The following is a 17,686-nucleotide window of genomic DNA, read 5'->3' as shown; positions in this document are numbered from 1 at the left end:
CACCACCCCTGACTGTTACATTAGCAGCAAAATACAGACTCTGTGTAACCACTGGAAACCAGGGGAGGGAGGATGAGTTATGTTTAGCTTAGTGATACCATTCTCCTTCTACTGTATCATTGACTTAGGAACACACAATAAAAGCTGCAAAAATTCTAGCCGATTTCTCTAACAAAATGATGAAAAGCGGATGGGGGGTCATTGTCAAAATATAAAAGAATATTGTTGGCCAGGCGCGGTGGCTCAAGCCTGTAATCCCAGCACTTTGGGAGGCCGAGACGGGCGGATCACGAGGTTAGGAGATCGAGACCATCCTGGCTAACACGGTGAAACCCCGTCTCTACTAAAAAAATACAAAAAACTAGCCGGACGAGGTGGCGGGCGCCCCAGCTACTCAGGAGGCTGAAGCAGGAGAATGGCGTGAACCTGGGAGGCAGAGCTTGCAGTGAGCTGAGATCCGGCCACTGCACTTCAGCCTGGGCAACAGAGTGAGACTCCGTCTCAAAAAAAAAAAAAAAAAAAGAATATTGTTGTTGACTATGCATGCATATATAAAGTTGATTTATGATATCTGTCTCGAGTTCAGATTTACAATGTGTGAAGAAGGAAATTAAGAAACAGTTTAGATGTAACGTCCAGTGACTGGACTGATAGGATTTAGTATTTGGAAGGAGAAGATTGCTTGCTTTTTTAATAATTTTTTTAAGGGGATAAATTCTACTCTAGGGCCCAACAGAAGACCATCAATTTCAAGATAAATACGTGGCACAGATCAGCCTCCTTCACGGAGCGGTCTCGGGTCAGCTGGCGGTCAGGTGCTCTGTTGAGCTTGAGTGTTACTGCTAATTACGTACTGTAAAGGAGTTTGGCTGGGCCCTGCCACAAAGCCGTTGGTGTCTATAAAGTTTGGTACAGTTGATACTGGTTTTTATATCTGGCAGTTAACAAGAATCTGGGCTTCTACCAACTTACTCGCTGTTCAGAATTCAAAAGGGCCCTTAAATAGAGCCCCTCTTTCCCCCTGAGTTCTGAACTGATTGAAATATAGGACAAAAGAGGAAAAGAAGATGGAGCTGAAAATATCCCTGTTGGTACTGACAAAGCTTATATTGGAGAATGTGGATCTTTTTTTTTTTGAGACAGAGTCTTGCTCTGTTACCCAGGCTAGAGTGCATTGGCACGATCAGGGGTCACTGCTGCCTTGACCTCCTGGGCTCAAGTGATCCTCCCACCTCAGCTTCCTGAGTACCTGGGACTATAGGCCTGCACCATCATGTCCAGCTAATTTTTATTTTTTATTTTTGTAGAGATGAGGTCTCACTATGTTGCCCAGGCTGGTCTCAAACTCCTGGGCTTAAGCAGTCCTCCCACTTTGACCTCCCAAAATGATGGGATGGGATCACACCCAAAATGATGGATGTGAGCCACCACACTTGGCTGAGAATGTGGATTTTGTTTGTAGGCAGGTGGGGTCCTACTCTTGTGCCTGGGAATTACAGAAGCGTTCTTGCACAGTCCTGGACAGCTCTGGCCAAGCCTAGCCCACGCCATTGCTGTGGCTGCCATGAGGGCGGCACGGAGGAGCGGAGTTGACACGTCTTCTCTGGTAGGCTCTGCCCAGAGCAGAAGAGGACAGGCAGGGCAGTGATGCCAGCTCTGCCCCTGCCTCACAAGTCCTGGTAGTCACCCCTCTCTGGAGAGGAAGGCTCCCACCAACAGAGCACCTCACAATAGAAACACCACAAGAGGAAAGAAGTGTGGTTCTGCCCTCACCTAGTTCACACCCAGGTAGCTGTGTTCAGAAAGCTGCCCATGTTATCAAAGCTGGCACAGGTATCTAGGCACTCCCAGAGGGTTTATAATGACGGGATTCATTTCTTTGAGGCAAGAGCTGTCCCAGGTGGCCTTTTTAGTTTGACTCCATGTATTGCTGTTCCAACCCATTTATCTTACTGTAGTCCTTACCTTATCAGAGCCTGTGGCTTGCTGGAATAGGAGAGAAATCAGATTTTATATTATCATCAACTTAGTGATAAGAAGTAAGGGAAAAACTTACCCCTCAGGGCACAAGAGGCTGAGTTTTTTGTTTTCTAAGATTACGCAAGTCTCGCAGGTGTGTTTGTTTGCAGGGAACGCAGTGCTAGGCTGTTCCTGGATGACATTCTGCTGTCGGGGTTTCTGTTGTGGTTTTGCCCGTGGCAGAGCAGCTCCCTGGCTGTGATCTATTGAAAGTCAGCCCTGGGCACCAGGGGTTAGCGTTAAGGTTAGGGCTAGCGTTACACAAATGTGTTAGCTAGAAAGTGTACCATTTTATCTGTAAATGGAACAAAACTCATCTCCTCCCTTCGCTCAGCGCATCCTGCCCTCCCGTGGGAACCTGTTGCCTGTGTTTCATATGCATCCTTCTAGAGCCTTTAAGCATATATCATTAATTTTTACTTATGTGTATATTTTCTTTATCTTTTAGAGTTCTAATTTGAGAACAGCATTCCTCCATCAGACGGTTAGGTGGCTTTTCTGTTTTCTGCTGTTTCTAGTGGTGTAGTACACATTTTTCCTGCCAGGAGCAGTTGAAAGTGCCTTGATTGGTCTTTCTCTTCTTCACCCCCTCTTCCCCCTGGGCAAACGTGAATGCAGAGACCCTGGAGAAAAGGTGTGCCACGAAGGGGGGCCGTTCCACCCCACACCAAGCCTCTGCCCTAAGGGCAGGACAGGAGTGGGTAGAAGGGAGGCTGACCAGGAGCCAGAGTCTGGTGCCAACTCTTAAGGTAGAAATTCGAGCTCCTGTCCCCTGGGTGAGTCCCACATCCCACCTAGTGGCACCTCTGGGTTTGTGGATTCCTTGGATGGGGAGGTTTCCGTTTAAATGCATCCTTATTTAGAAAGATGGCCCATTTGAGAATGAATGCTCTTTTTCTTCAGTGACTCCAGATAAGGCCCCATTGGAAATAAAAGTTAAAACACTTTATTTATTTGGCTTTTATTTTAGGCTCAGCAGGTACATGTGCAGGTTTGTTACATGAGTAAATTACATGTCGCTGGGATTTGGGGTACAGCTGATCTCATCACCCAGGTAGTGAGCACAATCCTGAGAGTTAGTTTTCAAACCTTGCCCCTCCCATCCTCCCCCTGCCAATAGTTCCCAGTATCTGTTATTCTGATCTTTGTGTCCTTGAGTGCTCAGTGTTTAGCTTCCACTTAGAAGTGACAGCATGTGGTATTTGGTTTTCTTTTCCCATGTTAATTCGCTTAGGATGATGGCCTCCAGCTACATTCATGTTGCTACAAAGGCCATGCTTTTGTTCTTTTTTATGGTTTCATAGTATTCCATTGTATATATGTACCACATTGTCTTTATCCAGTTCATGCTGATGGGCACTTGGGTTGATTCCATGGCTTTGCTATTGTGAATAGTGCTGCCATGAACATATGAGTACATATGTCTTTTTCGTAGAACGATTTATTTTCTTTTGCGTATAGTATTGCTGGGTCAAATGGTAGTTCTGTTTGAAGTTCTGGAGAAACCTCCAAACTGCTTTTCACAGGGGCTAATTTACATTCCCACCAACGCATACAAAGATTTTTTTGTTTTTGAGACAAGGTCTTGCTTTGTCGCCCAGGCTCACTGCAGCTTTGACCTCCTGGGCTCAGGTGCTCCTCCTGCCTTAAGTCTCCCAAGCAGCTGGGACTACAGACACACGCCACCACACTCGGCTAATTTAAAAAAATTTTTTTGTAGAGACAGGGTCTCACTTTGTTGCCCAGGCTGGTCTTGAACTCCTGGCCTCAAACACTCCTCCCACCTTGGCCTCCCAAGGTGCTGGAATTATAAGCGTGAGCCAACATGCCCAGCCTTGTGATTTTAATTTGCATTAAAATGGTTTTGATTTTGTGATAGATGCTATAGCATTAAATGTAAAAAGGCCCAGGACATGTGGCTCTGTAAGGCACCTGCTTCCACCTCAGCCATCTTTGTCAGCAGCTTCCTGTTATGTGGCTTGTGGCTCTGGCCTGAAGCTCAGCATCTTCAGCCCTTGCCTTATCCCCAGTGTGATTTTCTTACATCTTGGCAAATGCCTATGCTTTCCCCCACATTGCCGCCATGTGTCCAGGCCATCTTACTTGGTGTGACGCCCTGTGTATTGAGGAGTCTCCCAGCCAGCACCCCTGACCCTGCTATACCTTGTATACCAATGCCTGTCGCATACCCAGACCAACCTGGTGATGAGAGGGTTTAACAACTTTGTAGGTTGGGTGCGGTGGCTCACACCTGTAATCCCAACACTTTGGGAGGCCGAGGCAGGCAGATTACTTGAGGTCAGGCATTTGAGACCAGCCTGGCCAGCATGACGAAACCCCATTTCTACTGATTAGCCGAGTGTGGTGGCACACACCTGTAATCCCAGCTACTTGGGAGGCTGAGGCACGAGAATCACTTGAACTTGGGAGACAGAGGTTGCAGTGAGCTGAGATCACGCCACTGCACTCCAGCCTGGGCAACAGAGCAAGGCTCTGTCTCGAAAAAGAAAACACCTTTGTATTAATAATTCAACCAGTGGGTAGAGCTGTGACCGGCCATCAGCTGAGACCTTTCCGGAGCTCCAAACCCAGATTTCCTGGCCTCCCCATGAATGACAGGTTCACCAGATTTGTGTCCAAATCGGGCTCAACTTTTCCTCCACACAGGTGGTCTCCCCTCCTGAGTTTCCTATCTCAGTGAAAGACACTCCAGGGAACACCTGGGAAGCCTCAGGTTTTTCTATGTCCTTTGCCTGGTTATGGGATCGGAAAGAGCTTCCTCCCTTCCTGCCCACGTTGCTGTTGTTTTTGTGTGTGTTTAGGCTCTCCATAGTTCTCTCCTGGCTTAATGTCACATTTCCTAATTGGTCTTAAAGCTCTTACCTTACTGGTCATTTGTCACATGGGACCTGAAGTGGCCTTTCTGGTTGTGTCTTGTTTATTTGTACCCTTCATGTTCCAGGAAGGACTCAGATGTCTTACAGGCATCCGATCATATTACCCTCTTGCTCAACACCGTCATCACCTTAGGGTGAAGTGGTTTTCATCTTGTGCAAGCGTCCCTTCTTGTTAAAAAGCTGGCAAGGCCAGATGCAGTGGCTCACACTTGTAATCCAAGCACTTTGGGAGGCAGAGGCAGGCGGATCACAAGGTCAGGAGTTCGAGACCAGCCTGACCAATATGGTGAAACCCCGCCTCTACTAAAAATACAAAAATTAGCCAGGCATGGTGGCGTGCACCTGTAACCCTGGCTACTCAGGAGGCTGAGGCAGAAGAAGCGCTTGAACCCAGGAGGCAGAGGTTGCAGTGAGCCGAGATCATGCCACTACACTCCAGCCTGGGCAACAGAATGAGACTCCGTCTCAAAAAAAAAAAAAAAAAAAAAAAAGAGTGGGCCATAGCAGCCTCTTCCCCATCTGATGGGGATGTGCCTCTGGCTTGGGCCTCCATCGCCTCTCCAGTCCCCTGACTGACGTATTGCTTCAAGGGTTCCATTGTGGGCATTTGAACCTCTGTTAAGGTCAAGGGGCCCTACCTTCCTTACCCACATGCACCCTGCACAGCCTGCCCAGCCACAGTGCTCTGTTAGTCCATGTGAGTAGGGAGAGAAGAAGGGGTTGGCAGAAATGGCCTCATCTTCGGGGGCTCACTGGTAGCCTCTGCTGGGGTCTAGCCCCGACACTTACTTTCTGCCCCTCACTGGCCCACACACCCCTGCCCCATCCTGCTGCTATCTCTACTTAGAGCAGCATTTTCCAAAGCCTATGCCCACAAATGCCCATCCCGCAGGATTTCCCTGCCCCACAGCCAAACAGCCTGGGAGTTAATAAGCTTGTGAACTGCCGTACAGTGAGATTCCCAGCACAGCAGCACAACATGAGACTCCCAAGAAGTCCCACGGGAGAACTGTTACCCTTGCTGAACCCAGTCAGTCTCCAGTTAGGTTGGACCCAGGAACACTTTCCTTACCTGACACCTCCTGCTGGTTTCTCTTAGAAAGTCCCCATCCTGCTAGTCACCAAGAGCTGTCCCAGGCTTGGTGTGGCTCCACTGCCCACCTACCCACATCATGACACCAGCCAGAGGGAGCAGCTGCTCTGGGAGGCAGGCCCCAGGCCCTCCTGTGGCTGAGAGGGGATGGATGGAGGCAGAAATGCAGCTGTTTCACCTTGGCTTAGGTAGACATTTATCCATCCTACCCAAAGATTCCAGAGAACCTAGAAGGGAGCCTGGCACAAGGCAAGTGCTCAGTGAGTAATTGATAGGTTGCTACATTAGTTGTTCCACTGTTCTTCACCAGCACCCTAAAAAGGGTTGCCCCTGCATTTGACCCAGCCTTCTTCAGATGGGAGAACACCACCCACCCGTGCACACCTCCACGGGAGGGAGACCCACCACCCACCCGTGCACACCTCCACGGACGGGAGACCACCATGTGCATTCGCAGGTCCATTGTGATTGGGAGCACAGTCCTTTTTCTGATGCCCCAGGCCTGTTAGGCCTTTCCCTGGGCTCTCAGCCTGAAATCCTAGAAATCAGACACACTGCAGGCTGGAGTGGGCTGCAGTCAGAGCTTCCGTAGCAGGGGGAGTCCACCCTGTATTCAGAACCCATTGTTAGCTCAGTGAAGGAAATTTTTCTGACTGTGATTGGTGATCCTGACTGTGATGGATGGTTTTGGGGCTTGTGATTGTTGATGTCTTTGTTGTAGGGCTGTCTGTTGCACTGTAGGTTGGTTAGCAGCATTCTTGGCCATCCTCCATTAGATGCCAGTAGCGCTACTCCCACTTTTAACAACCCAAAATGTCTCCAAACATTGTCAGATATCCCCTGTGGGCAAAATCACTCACAGCTGAGAAGCACTAGAGGGAAAGGAAACATGGCTAGTGCACAGTGTGGAAAATGCTGCCACGCACGCTGCGGAGAACTCGGGATGCTGAGGGAAATCAGGGCCAGCCCATGCTCCCAGAGGGGAGGGTAGATGGTGAGGCTGGAGATGGTCCCTGAGAACATGGAAGGCCAGGGAAGATTAGAGCTATCCTGGAGGATGGGGAGTGAAAGAGGCTGAAGGGAGCGAGGGGCCACCAAGGAGAGGAACTGGTGACTGGAACCTTGAGGGGGCCTGAGATGAGACTGAGCAGATGCGATTTTTACAAAGACCCCTGTGCTGAGTGTAGAAAGAGGGCTGGAGGAGAGACCTGAAGCAGGGCAAATGCGGGTTTGGGACCCAACTGCCTCATAAGATTCTTGTTCTAGGGGAAGTTGCTCAGCCCCTGTGTTTGTGCATCTGAAAGTGGAAATGACAGTGCATGAAATGAGTTAATATGTGTAAAGTCCTTGCAATGGTGTGCCTGGTGACTAGTGAGCCCTCCATAAATATCAGTGAGTACATCCTTATTAAGCTAACGTGGTAGTTCAAAGGAGAGAAGAAGTCCTGAACGAAGCCCCTGGCACAGGGATTAGAGAGAAGGTAGCAGCTGTAGGATGGAATCAGTAGGACCTGATACTTTGGGGCATGTAGAGAGTGAGGAGGCCGCTCCTTCCCTTCCCTTCCCTTCCCTTCCCTTCCCTTCCCTTCCCTTCCCTTTTCCCTTGTCCCTTGTCCCTTGTCCCTTGTCCCTTGTCTCTTCTCTTTTCTCTTGTCTCTTCTCTTGTCTCTTCTCTTCTCTTCTCTTCTTTTCGAGATGGAGTCTGGCTCTGTCGCCCAGGTGGAGTACAGCAGTGTGATCTCTGCTCACTGTAACCTCCGCCTCCCAGATTCAAGCGATTCTCCTGCCTCAGTCTCCCAAGTAGCTGGGATCACAGGCATGAGCCACTGCTCCCATCCATGCTAATATTTTAGGATGGCTGTGTCCTTACTTGACCCATATGACTTGTTATCTTAGCTTCTTGGTCTCTGTAATGTGTTAAATGAATAATTTTTTTCTTTTTTGATATAAGGTCTCACTCTGTTGCCCAGGCTGGAGTGCAATGGTGTGATCTTGGCTCACTACAGCCCCAACCTCCTAGGCTGAAGCAATCCTCTCACCTGAGCCTCCCGAGTAACGGACCCCAGGCACACGCCATCACGCCCCGCTAATTTTTTTTTTTTTTAGAGATAGGGTTTCATCATGTTGCTCTGGCTGGTCTCAGACTCCTGGGCTCAAGTGATCCTCCTGCCTCAGCCTCCCAAAGTGTTGGGAGTACAGGCGTGAACCTCTGTGCCCAGCTAGATGAATAATTTAGATGACATTTCAAACTTGCTTTCTAAACTCACTATTTAAGCCAACAACAGGAATAGGTAATTTCTTTATTAAAACAATCAAGGGTTAAAAAGTATAAAAACATATATGCATGATCTGAGCCATTTTTTAAGTTTAAATTTAAATTTTGTTTGTTTTTTTGAGATGGAATTTTGCTCTGTCACCCAGGCTGGAGTGCAGTGGTGTGATCATAGCTCACTGCAAGCTCCGCCTCCTGGGTTCAAGTGATTCTCCTGCCTCAGCCTCCCGAGTAGCTGTGACTACAGGTGTGCACCACCACACCCAGCTAATTCTTTGTATTTTTAATAGAGATGGAGTGTCACCATGTTGGCCACGCTGGTCTGGAACTCCTGACCTCAAGTGATTTGCCCGCCTCAGCCTCCCAAAGTGCTGGGTTTACAGGCTGGGGCCACTGTGCCTGGCTGATCTGCACCGTTTAAAAGTGGTGCTTGGCTGGGCACGGTTTGACTGGGTTGAACCCGGTAGGCAGAGGTTGCAGTGAGCTGAGATCGTGCCACTGCACTCCAGACTGGGTGACAGAGCGAGACTATGTCTCAAAAAAAAAAAAGTTATGGACCAGAGTTGGGTTTCTCCAAGTTTATTGTGCAGGCATGTCCGCTGGGGACCTGGCTGAAGTGCAGGTTCTGGTTCAGGAGGTCTGGGACGGTACCCAAAATTCTGCATTTTCAATGAGATCTGGATGATGCTGCTTGTCTGAGGAGCACACTTTGAGTAGCAGGGGGCTGCAGAGTCCAGAAATAAACCTAAGGAAAGTTGTATACCTAGCAGACAATGGAGGTAGGAAAGGGGTGGTTTATTTCATGGGTCACGGAGTCAGATGCTGTCAGGGCTAGGAAGTGTGTGAAGCAGCTGGTGTCAGGCTGTAGGGAGCTCTGGGGCCTGAAGATGATGTTTCTTCCACCTTAGTGTTCACATTCAAATTTAAAAGGAAGAACAAAAAGGAGGTGAAGAAAAAGAGAGGGAGGAAGCAAGATGTACCGATGGAAGCATTTTGAGGTGCTACTGGATGGCCTGGGTGGGACTTACATGGCACAGCATAACTGGCTCTCAGGGAACAAGAAAACAAAGTTGCATGCATCACTCACACCGCAGAGGAAAACAGCATGAACTCCAGAAGGATGAAATCTCTAAACGTAAAAAATAAAGCTATGAAAATGTTAGAAGAATTGAGAGAATGTGTGTATCACCTTGAGGTAGGTAGACCTTCTGAAGCAGGACTGAAATCCATGAAAACAATCTGGTATCACATAAGGCATGAAGGCAAAGTCAAAAAGCCGGTCATGTCTATGAAAAATAATGGGCAATATCACTAAAATTTAAGAAAGTAAACTGTTTTCGGCTGGGTGCGGTGGCTCACGCCTGTAATCCCAGCACTTTGGGAGGCCGAGGCAGGCGGATCACAAGGTCAGGAGATCGAGACCATCCTGGCTAACATGGTGAAACCCCGTCTCTACTAAAAATACAAAAAACAGCCGGGCGTGGTGGCGGGCGCCTATAGTCCCAGCTACTCGGGAGGCTGAGGCAGGAGAATGGCGTGAACCTGGGAGGCGGAGCTTGCAGTGAGCCGAGATTGCGCCACTGCACTCCAATCTGGGCCACAGAGCGAGACTCCATCTCAAAAAAAAAATAAAATAAAATAAATAAACTCTTTTCTACCCATCGAATTGATGGAAGTTTTAGAATGATAGGATCCAGTACTCATAATGAAAAAGGAAAGCTCTTTCAGTGCGGGACGTCTGGCAATGTTTATCAGAATTGAAACTCACATACCCTTAGATCTAGATTTTGCAAGTCTAGCTTAGCTCACAAAACAAAATATCAGTAAGTACAAGCATGATGATGCACACCCATAATCCCAGCTACTCTGGAGGCTGAGGCGGGAGGATTGCTTGAGCCCAGGAGTTCAAGACCAGTCTGGGCAATATAGTGAGACCCTATCTGTAAAAAAAAAATAAAAAATTAAGTATCATTAAATGACAATAACATTTTTAACAAGGCTTTTGTAATTTCATGCATGCAAAGAGGGGAGAATCATAAAATGTGTCCCCAAGTGACCATCACCCAGCTTGATCAATAAATGGCATTTCACTAATCTTGCTTTCTTTCTTCTCTACTTATTCCCTGCCCCCACCCTGGAGTTCTTTAAAATCCAATTCCAAACATGTCATGTCACCTGTAAATTATTCAATATACATCTCTAACTGATCAGAGACTTTAATATACAAACACATAGCCACAACACCAAATACAGTTAACACTAATTCCTTGGTATCTAATACCAGTCCACTCCATATTCAGATTTCCCTAATTTTCTCAAAATACCTTTTTACACTTGGTTTATTTGAGTCAATTCAAACAAGCACCACACACTGTATCTGCTTATATGTTTCTCAAATGTATTTTAGTACATGCATAATACAGCACTGCCTATAGTGGCAAAAAGACACACACGCATACACAATAAATGGGACAAGAATCTCCGTAAAGTAGGCAATGATTTTGCCTATAGACAGGATCAGAATTATAAGAGAGTGGGGTGGAAGAGGGGTTGTTAATGTTTTTTAAACACCTCTAGAATGTTTGACTTGGTACAAAGTGCACATTTTTATACTTGAAGAGAAAATGTTAATAAAGAAAAAAGCCAGAATAATATAATGATTTCATATTGCTTTTGTTCTTCATAATGTATTTAACTAGGCAGCTTGAAATGCCCATGGGAGTTTGGTCAGGGAGAACCCATCGTTTTCTTTTCTTTTTTGTTTTTTTTGAGACAGAGTTTCGCTCTTGTTGCCCAGGCCGGAGTGCAATAGTGTGATCTCGGCTCGCCACAACCTCTGCCTCCTGGGTTCAAGCGATTCTCCTACCTCAGCCTCCCGAGTAGCTGGGATTACAGGCATGCGCCACCACACTCGGCTAATTTTGTATTTTCAGTAGAGACAGGAACCCATCGTTTTCTATAGAGGTTTTTTTTTTTTTTTGGTTGTTTGCTTTTGTTTTTTTCTAAAGAAAATAAAATAATCAAAGAATGGTTACACCATAGGCAGAGCAGCCTCTACAGAGTTTTGCTTGGAGTGATGTGACATCAAACCAGGGCTGGGTAGGCTGTGAGCTGGATCAGTGGTGTGTAACTTTAGTTACATCATGTGTGACTTTGGTTGGTGAATCCTGGCGGATTAAAACTTTGCACATTTGGGCCGGGCGCAGTGGCTCACGCCTATAATCCCAGCACTTTGGGAGTCCGAGGTGGACGGATCACGAGGTCAGGAGATCGAGACCATCCTGGCTAACACAGTGAAACCCCATCTCTACTAAAAATACAAAACAAAATTAGCCAGGTGTGGTGGCGGGCGCCTGTAATCCCAGCTACTCGGGAGGCTGAGGCAGGAGAATGGCGGGAACCCGGGAGGCGGAGCTTGCAGTGAGCCGAGATTGGGCCACTGCACTCTAGCCTGAACGGCAGAGCAAGACTCCGTCTCAAAAAAAAAAAAAAACCTAACTTGCACATCTGTTGATTACATGCTATTAGGGTGATTTGGGATCCGTGCATTGCTATCAGTGTTTAACACCATCTGTTTTCTTCTGTCCTCTTCCCCCCAGGCATCCACCATGTTACGAGCCTCCTTGGCACCCGTGTAAGTAACTACTCTTAGGAATTTTTATTAAGGAGAACAGCAATGTGTAAAACGGGAATTCAAAATGTCTTTAATAAACACTCCACAGCCTAGCTTAGAGGAATGCCTTTGAGCTAGAGCTACATGTGAATATTAAAGGAAATACGAGTACTTATAAGTAATGTTGTTAAACTAGAATTATCTTTTATTGCATGTGTGTGTTTTGTTTTTTTTTTGAGACGGAGTTTCGCTCTTGTTGCCCAGGCTGGAGTGCAGTGGCGCAATCTCAGCTCACTGCAACCTCCGCCTCCTGGGTTCCAGCGATTGTCCTGCCTCAGCCTCCCGATTATAGGCGTATGCCACCACGCCCGGCTAATTTTGTATTTTTATTAGAGACAGGGTTTCTCCATGTTGGTCAGGCTGGTCTCGAACACCCAACCACAAGTGATCCACCCCCTTTGATCTCCCAAAGTGCTGGGATTATAGATGTGAGCCACCGTGCCCAGCCATCTTATATTGTTAATTCTATTCTTTTGGTAAGGAAGCCTCATACGAAAAAAACTATAGAATTGTTCATATGGTATTGTATAGAAATAAATTTAATCTACTATCATAGTGCAATCCACAGAGTGTTGCACTGTCTGAATTTGTGTTGTCTGCTGGTTCACACTGTGATCAGGGCCATGGGCAACCCTGTGTATACCTGAGCGCTCCTGTCCTGATGAGTTGGGCTGCCCCCCTTGGGAGTGTCTGATGCTGTGGTGGCAAGGGAGTTGAGAACCTTTGACTTGGACATGAGGACCAGGGTGGCTTCTGGGACCCTCTGAGCCAGCTTTGCGGGGGAGGAGGGGAAGATAGGGGTGCTGTGTGATTCCTCACAGCATTCTCCTCCCTCAGCCGTGCCTGAGTCTGACCTTGACCCCACGCTTTATTCTCTCCTACCACTTCGGCAGCAGTGTCACTGCACAGACTGCTAGGGTTAAAAGCCCACTCCTGCTGCCCTCCCTGGGACCAGGAATTACTTATTTAATTTCTTTGTGCCTCAGTTCCTCACTTATAAAAGAGGAGAATCATAGTAATTCTATTTTAGGATTGTTGTGAGGATCAAAATTAGTTAATACATGTACAACACTTAGCATTTGGCGTAATACTGTAGTATTACACCAAAATGAGGAAACCATCATTAATACGATACTATAAACTAGACTGCAAAGCTCATTTAGTTTCACCAGTTTTTCCATGCCCTCTAATCTCCTTTTCTACAATAAAACAACAACAAAACAAAGCATGAAGACACTTGTTTTAGCAACAAGGAAGCTGAGGTGATTCCTTTGGTTTCTGGCTGACCGAAAGTGAGTGGCGGGGCAGTCTGAGCTGTGTGAATCTGAAATCCGAGGTCTCTCCTCACTGAAACCTGGCTCCCCAGAGGTCTTTGCAGTCTCCCTGAGGAGGGTCTGCAAATTGTCCTACAACCCATCTCCTGCCTATGTTCCCATGCTGCTTCCTGACCACACCGTCTACCTCCTCAGAGGGCTGAGCCACCCACCTAATTACTCTTTTTTTCTTTTTTTTCTTTTTTTTTGAGACAGAGTCTTGCTGTGTCTTGCCTAGGCCGGAGTGCAGTGGTGCAATCTCAGCTCACTGCAGCCTCCACCTCCTGGGTTCAAGCGATTCTTCTGTCTCAGCCTCCCGAGTAGCTGGGACTACAGGCGTGTGTCACTATGCCTGGCTAATTTTGTGTAGAGATGGGGTTTTACCACGTTGGCCAGGCTGGTCTCGAACTCCTGACCTTAGGTGATCCATCTGCCTAGGCCTCCCAAAGTGCTGGGATTACAGGCGTGAGCCAACATGCCCGGCCTCTGCCTACTTACTCTTCACACTTGTTTTCTGACTGTCGTTCATATTCCCCCAGTCCAGTCGCTCAGGCTTGAGGGGAACACTGGCTTCAGGTGTTTAGGTAGAACTCTTGGGGCCTACTGATGCTAATTGTCTTTGAACTATATCCAGAATTCTAAACAGAACTTCGGTGGAAAGTCAAGATGCCCCCAAGGTGATTTCCTCCCCATCCTAGGGAGGTCTGGCTGAAGGTGAATGTAGGGGTTTCTAAATCTGTTCAGACAAAGACTCCTTGTTTTAGGAAAAATGTTAAACAGAACCTAAGTCCATCCAACAGAACAGGCAGAGCTGAGCTGGTTGAAGCTGAGGTAGGAGCCTAGAACCCAGCCCGCCCTCCAGGTGGAAGTCGGGAGGTCTTGCTGGGAGCCAGGGGAACAGCAGGCTCTAGCTCGGGGGTCTTGATGCTCAGGAGGTGTAACGAACATGCCCTTTTGCCCTTTTCTTTCTCTTTGAACTTGTGTTGCTGAGTAGGAAATTGAAGGATGTCCCATTACTGCCCTCCTTGGATTATGAGAAACTGAAGAAGGATTTGATTTTGGGGAGTGACCGCTTGAAAGCCTTCTTGTTGCAGGCTCTACGCTGGGTAGGTACCTTTGTCTTAAAGTTAGAAAACAAAACCAAACCAGTGCTGATTTCTTGGCTGGCTACCTTGCTTGTATCTTTTAACCCATCTTCCAGAAATCATTCTTCCCCGCTGTCTGCTGACACCAAGAACGGAAGTCAAAAGCCACTTCCGAAGATAGCCTGGGCCTCCTTTGAGAAACTCCTATATTACGGCAATTGTGATGTAATGAGTTAGGTAAATGAATTTCAAGGCCTGAGAGACTGCACCTGCATGTAGCCCTTTCCTGGCCATGAGCCTCACTCTACTTGGGGGGCCCGCGTGTGAGTGCATGGAGTCAGGGTTGCCCACAGTCCCACAGAGGTTCTGTATTCAGGCACTGCCGTGTGGGCACCCTGGAGAGGCGCCAAGGAAAGAACTCCTGCTCACAAGGCCTAAAGGAAGTGGCCTGGTCCCCATCGTTACTTTTCTCCCTAGTGTTCAGATTGAGTGCAGTTGAAGTCAGCAATTGATTCTCAAGCTTTTTAGTGTCAGACCCCTTTCCACTCTCAAAAATTACTGAGGACCTCAGAGAGCTTTCATTTATGTGAATTTTGTCTACCAATATTTACAGCATTTGAAATTAAAACTGAGAGGATTTACCTGGGCATGGTGGCTCAAGCCTGTAATCCCAGCATACTGGGAGGCCAAGACAGGTGGATCACCTGAGGTCAGGAGTTCAAGACCATCCTGGCCAACATGGCAAAACCCCATCTCTACTAAAAATACAAAAAATTAGCCAGGCATGGTGGCAGGTGCCTGTAGTCCCAGCTACTCAGGAGACTGAGGCAGGAGAATTGCTTGAACCCGGAAGGCAGAGGTTCCAGTGAGCCAAGATCACACCACTTCACTCCAGCCTGGGCGACAGAGTGAGACCCCATCTCAAAAAAAAACAAAAAACAGCAAACGCTGAAGATTTGAAATATATGTTTATTAATTCATTTAAAATGAGCAATAATGAATGACATGTTAACATAAATAACATTTTTTGTGATGAATGCTACTTTCCAAACAACAACAAGATTATGAGAAAAGCAGCATTGTTCTGCAGTTGTCTTTAATGTCTGGCTTGATGGAAGACAGGTGGATTCTTATATCTGCTTTGTGTTTGATTGTCAGTGTCACACTTCATATAGCCTCCCAGAGATCATAAAAAAGGCATTGTCATATCTTAGTATTATGAAAATTGTGACCTTGCAGACCCCCTAAAGGGCTTAGGGGACCTCTCAGGGTTCTCTGGACCACACTCTGAGAACTGCTGACTCAAGCCAACACTGATTGAGCCAGCAGTTCTTTAACTGAACAGTCCATTCTAATTCATTAGCATCAGACACCTTCATGGACCCCGAATTTCAAGGTATCTTGGCGTAAGGATCCTTAACAATTTCCCATCTGTGGATAGAAACAGTTCTCACATGGCCAGGCACAGTGGCTCAAGCCTGTAATCCCAGCACTTTGGGAGGCCGAGACGGGCGGATCACGAGGTCAGGAGATCGAGACCATCCTGGCGAACACGGTGAAACCCCGTCTCTACTAAAATACAAAAAACTAGCCGGGCGAGGTGGCGGGTGCCTGTAGTCCCAGCTACTTGGGAGGCTGAGGCAGGAGAATGGCGTGAACCCGGGAGGCGGAGCTTGCAGTGAGCTGAGATCTGGCCACTGCACCCCAGCCTGGGCAACAGAGCAAGACTTCGTCTCAAAAACAAAAAAAAACAAAAAACAAAAAGAAACAGTTCTCACTTGCATGCTTCTATGATAGTGCTTCCTGAAGTATGTCTTGAGGACTCGAACGACGTATCCAGGATCCACAGGAAGAGTCCTATGGACAAGCAGTGATGTCTGCTCTGGTTTTGTTTGGGTCAGGACTAGAGTGGGTGGGGCAGCATGAGTCATCCACAGTGGCCATCTCCTCCCTGGCCATTTGCGTCTCTCTGCTCAAGCTCTCAAACTCATCTTTTATGCGGCTCTTGGTTTACTGACACTGCACTTCCTCTCAGTCCGTGCTACTCCTGAGCCTCTTGCTGAGACAAGGTATTCCTTTGCTGAGAGAGTGACATCCTCACAGAATAACCAGGAAAGGTAAACAGGTTTCTAATGTTTTTGTCTGTGTCCCTCTCCAGTGCCCCCACCCGGCTTCTTGCCCCTGCTTCAAACTCAGTGAACTCAACAGAAGGGTAGCAGCACCCCAGTGTGACATTCCAGGCACACCCTGGCCATGATGGTCACATCTGTTGGCAGTGCCTGCTCTGGAGGCCTTCCCGGCTCTCCTTCCAGCCCAGGGCGTCTGATGCTTTGGCCTGTGCTCTTGCCCATGCTAAGAACCAGCATATTCCTTGCACATCCATCTTCTCTTTGGCTAGAAGCAGGGCTTACAGCCTCAGGATTTTTATCTAGTAGGGTTTTCCTGAAAGAACAAGGATATTTGTTCACTCTGTTACATGCTTTTTCATATCCCACCTCACACCTGTACACACCCATGTGCACACATACACACAGCCATTATACTAGCTCTGTGGACATTGCATAAATTTTTACTTATAGCAGCATGACAGACTTATTGCTTTCTAAAATCTACAAAATTCTAGCCAGCTACCTCTACACTCGTGTGCACGTATGCACACATGCACACACACGCATAGGCACATGCACTGTATCACTCTGTCATTCCCTATAGGATAGGATAGAGTGAATTTGTTGGCAGAGCATGCATTCAGAGTGCTCGACAGCCAGCCCTGGGCCCCTCCCACTGAGCCCACGCCACTGTGCCCTGTATTGTACTTCCCTGAGCTAGACCTCACTTCCCTATCCCCCACCATACTCACGCTCCCCTGTGCTGGTTATTAGGCAGCATTTCCTGCAGGGGCCAGCTTCTGAGCCCCTTTATACAAGAAATGCTTCTCTGGGCATGGATGAGCTCTTCCATATCTGCACACTTGCAGTCTGAGCATTTTGCTGCGTCACTTCTCTGAAGAGTTCACATGTATAAATTGGCTCCCTGTGTCACCCATTAAGAAGCACATGATAGGTTCTTTTTTTTTTTTTTGAGACGGAGTCTTGCTCTGTCACACAGGCTGGAGTGCAGTGGCGTGATCTTGGCTCACTGCAAGCTCTGCCTCCTGGGTTCACGTCATTCTCCTGCCACAGCCTCCCGCGTAGCTGGGATTACAGGCGCCTACCACCACACCCAGCTAATTTTTTTGTATTTTTAGTAGAGATGGGGTTTCCTCGTGTTAGCCAGGATGGTCTCAATCTCCTGACCTTTTGATCCACCTGCCTCGGCCTCCCAAAGTGCTGGGA

General features: G+C 47.6%; 1 protein-coding gene across 6 annotated transcripts in view; it reads left to right on the top strand.

Annotated features, from left to right (window-relative positions):
* Positions 1–17,686, top strand: part of ARMC9 (armadillo repeat containing 9) — a 184,868-nt gene that overhangs the window by 45,761 nt on the left and 121,421 nt on the right. For all 6 annotated transcript variants that reach the window (XM_017886383.1, XM_017886380.1, XM_017886385.1 and 3 more), the window contains 2 exons: positions 11,880–11,914; positions 14,261–14,372. In XM_017886383.1, the coding sequence (XP_017741872.1) occupies positions 11,880–11,914; positions 14,261–14,372 (147 nt within the window). The remainder of the gene's footprint in view (positions 1–11,879; positions 11,915–14,260; positions 14,373–17,686) is intronic.

This window comes from Rhinopithecus bieti, unplaced genomic scaffold (assembly GCF_001698545.2).
Source record: "Rhinopithecus bieti isolate Rb0 unplaced genomic scaffold, ASM169854v2 scaffold_13704, whole genome shotgun sequence".
Classification (NCBI taxonomy): Eukaryota; Metazoa; Chordata; class Mammalia; order Primates; family Cercopithecidae; genus Rhinopithecus; species Rhinopithecus bieti.
The sequence above is the reverse complement of the archived record's forward strand: the minus strand, read 5'-3'. Positions and strand labels throughout refer to the sequence as shown.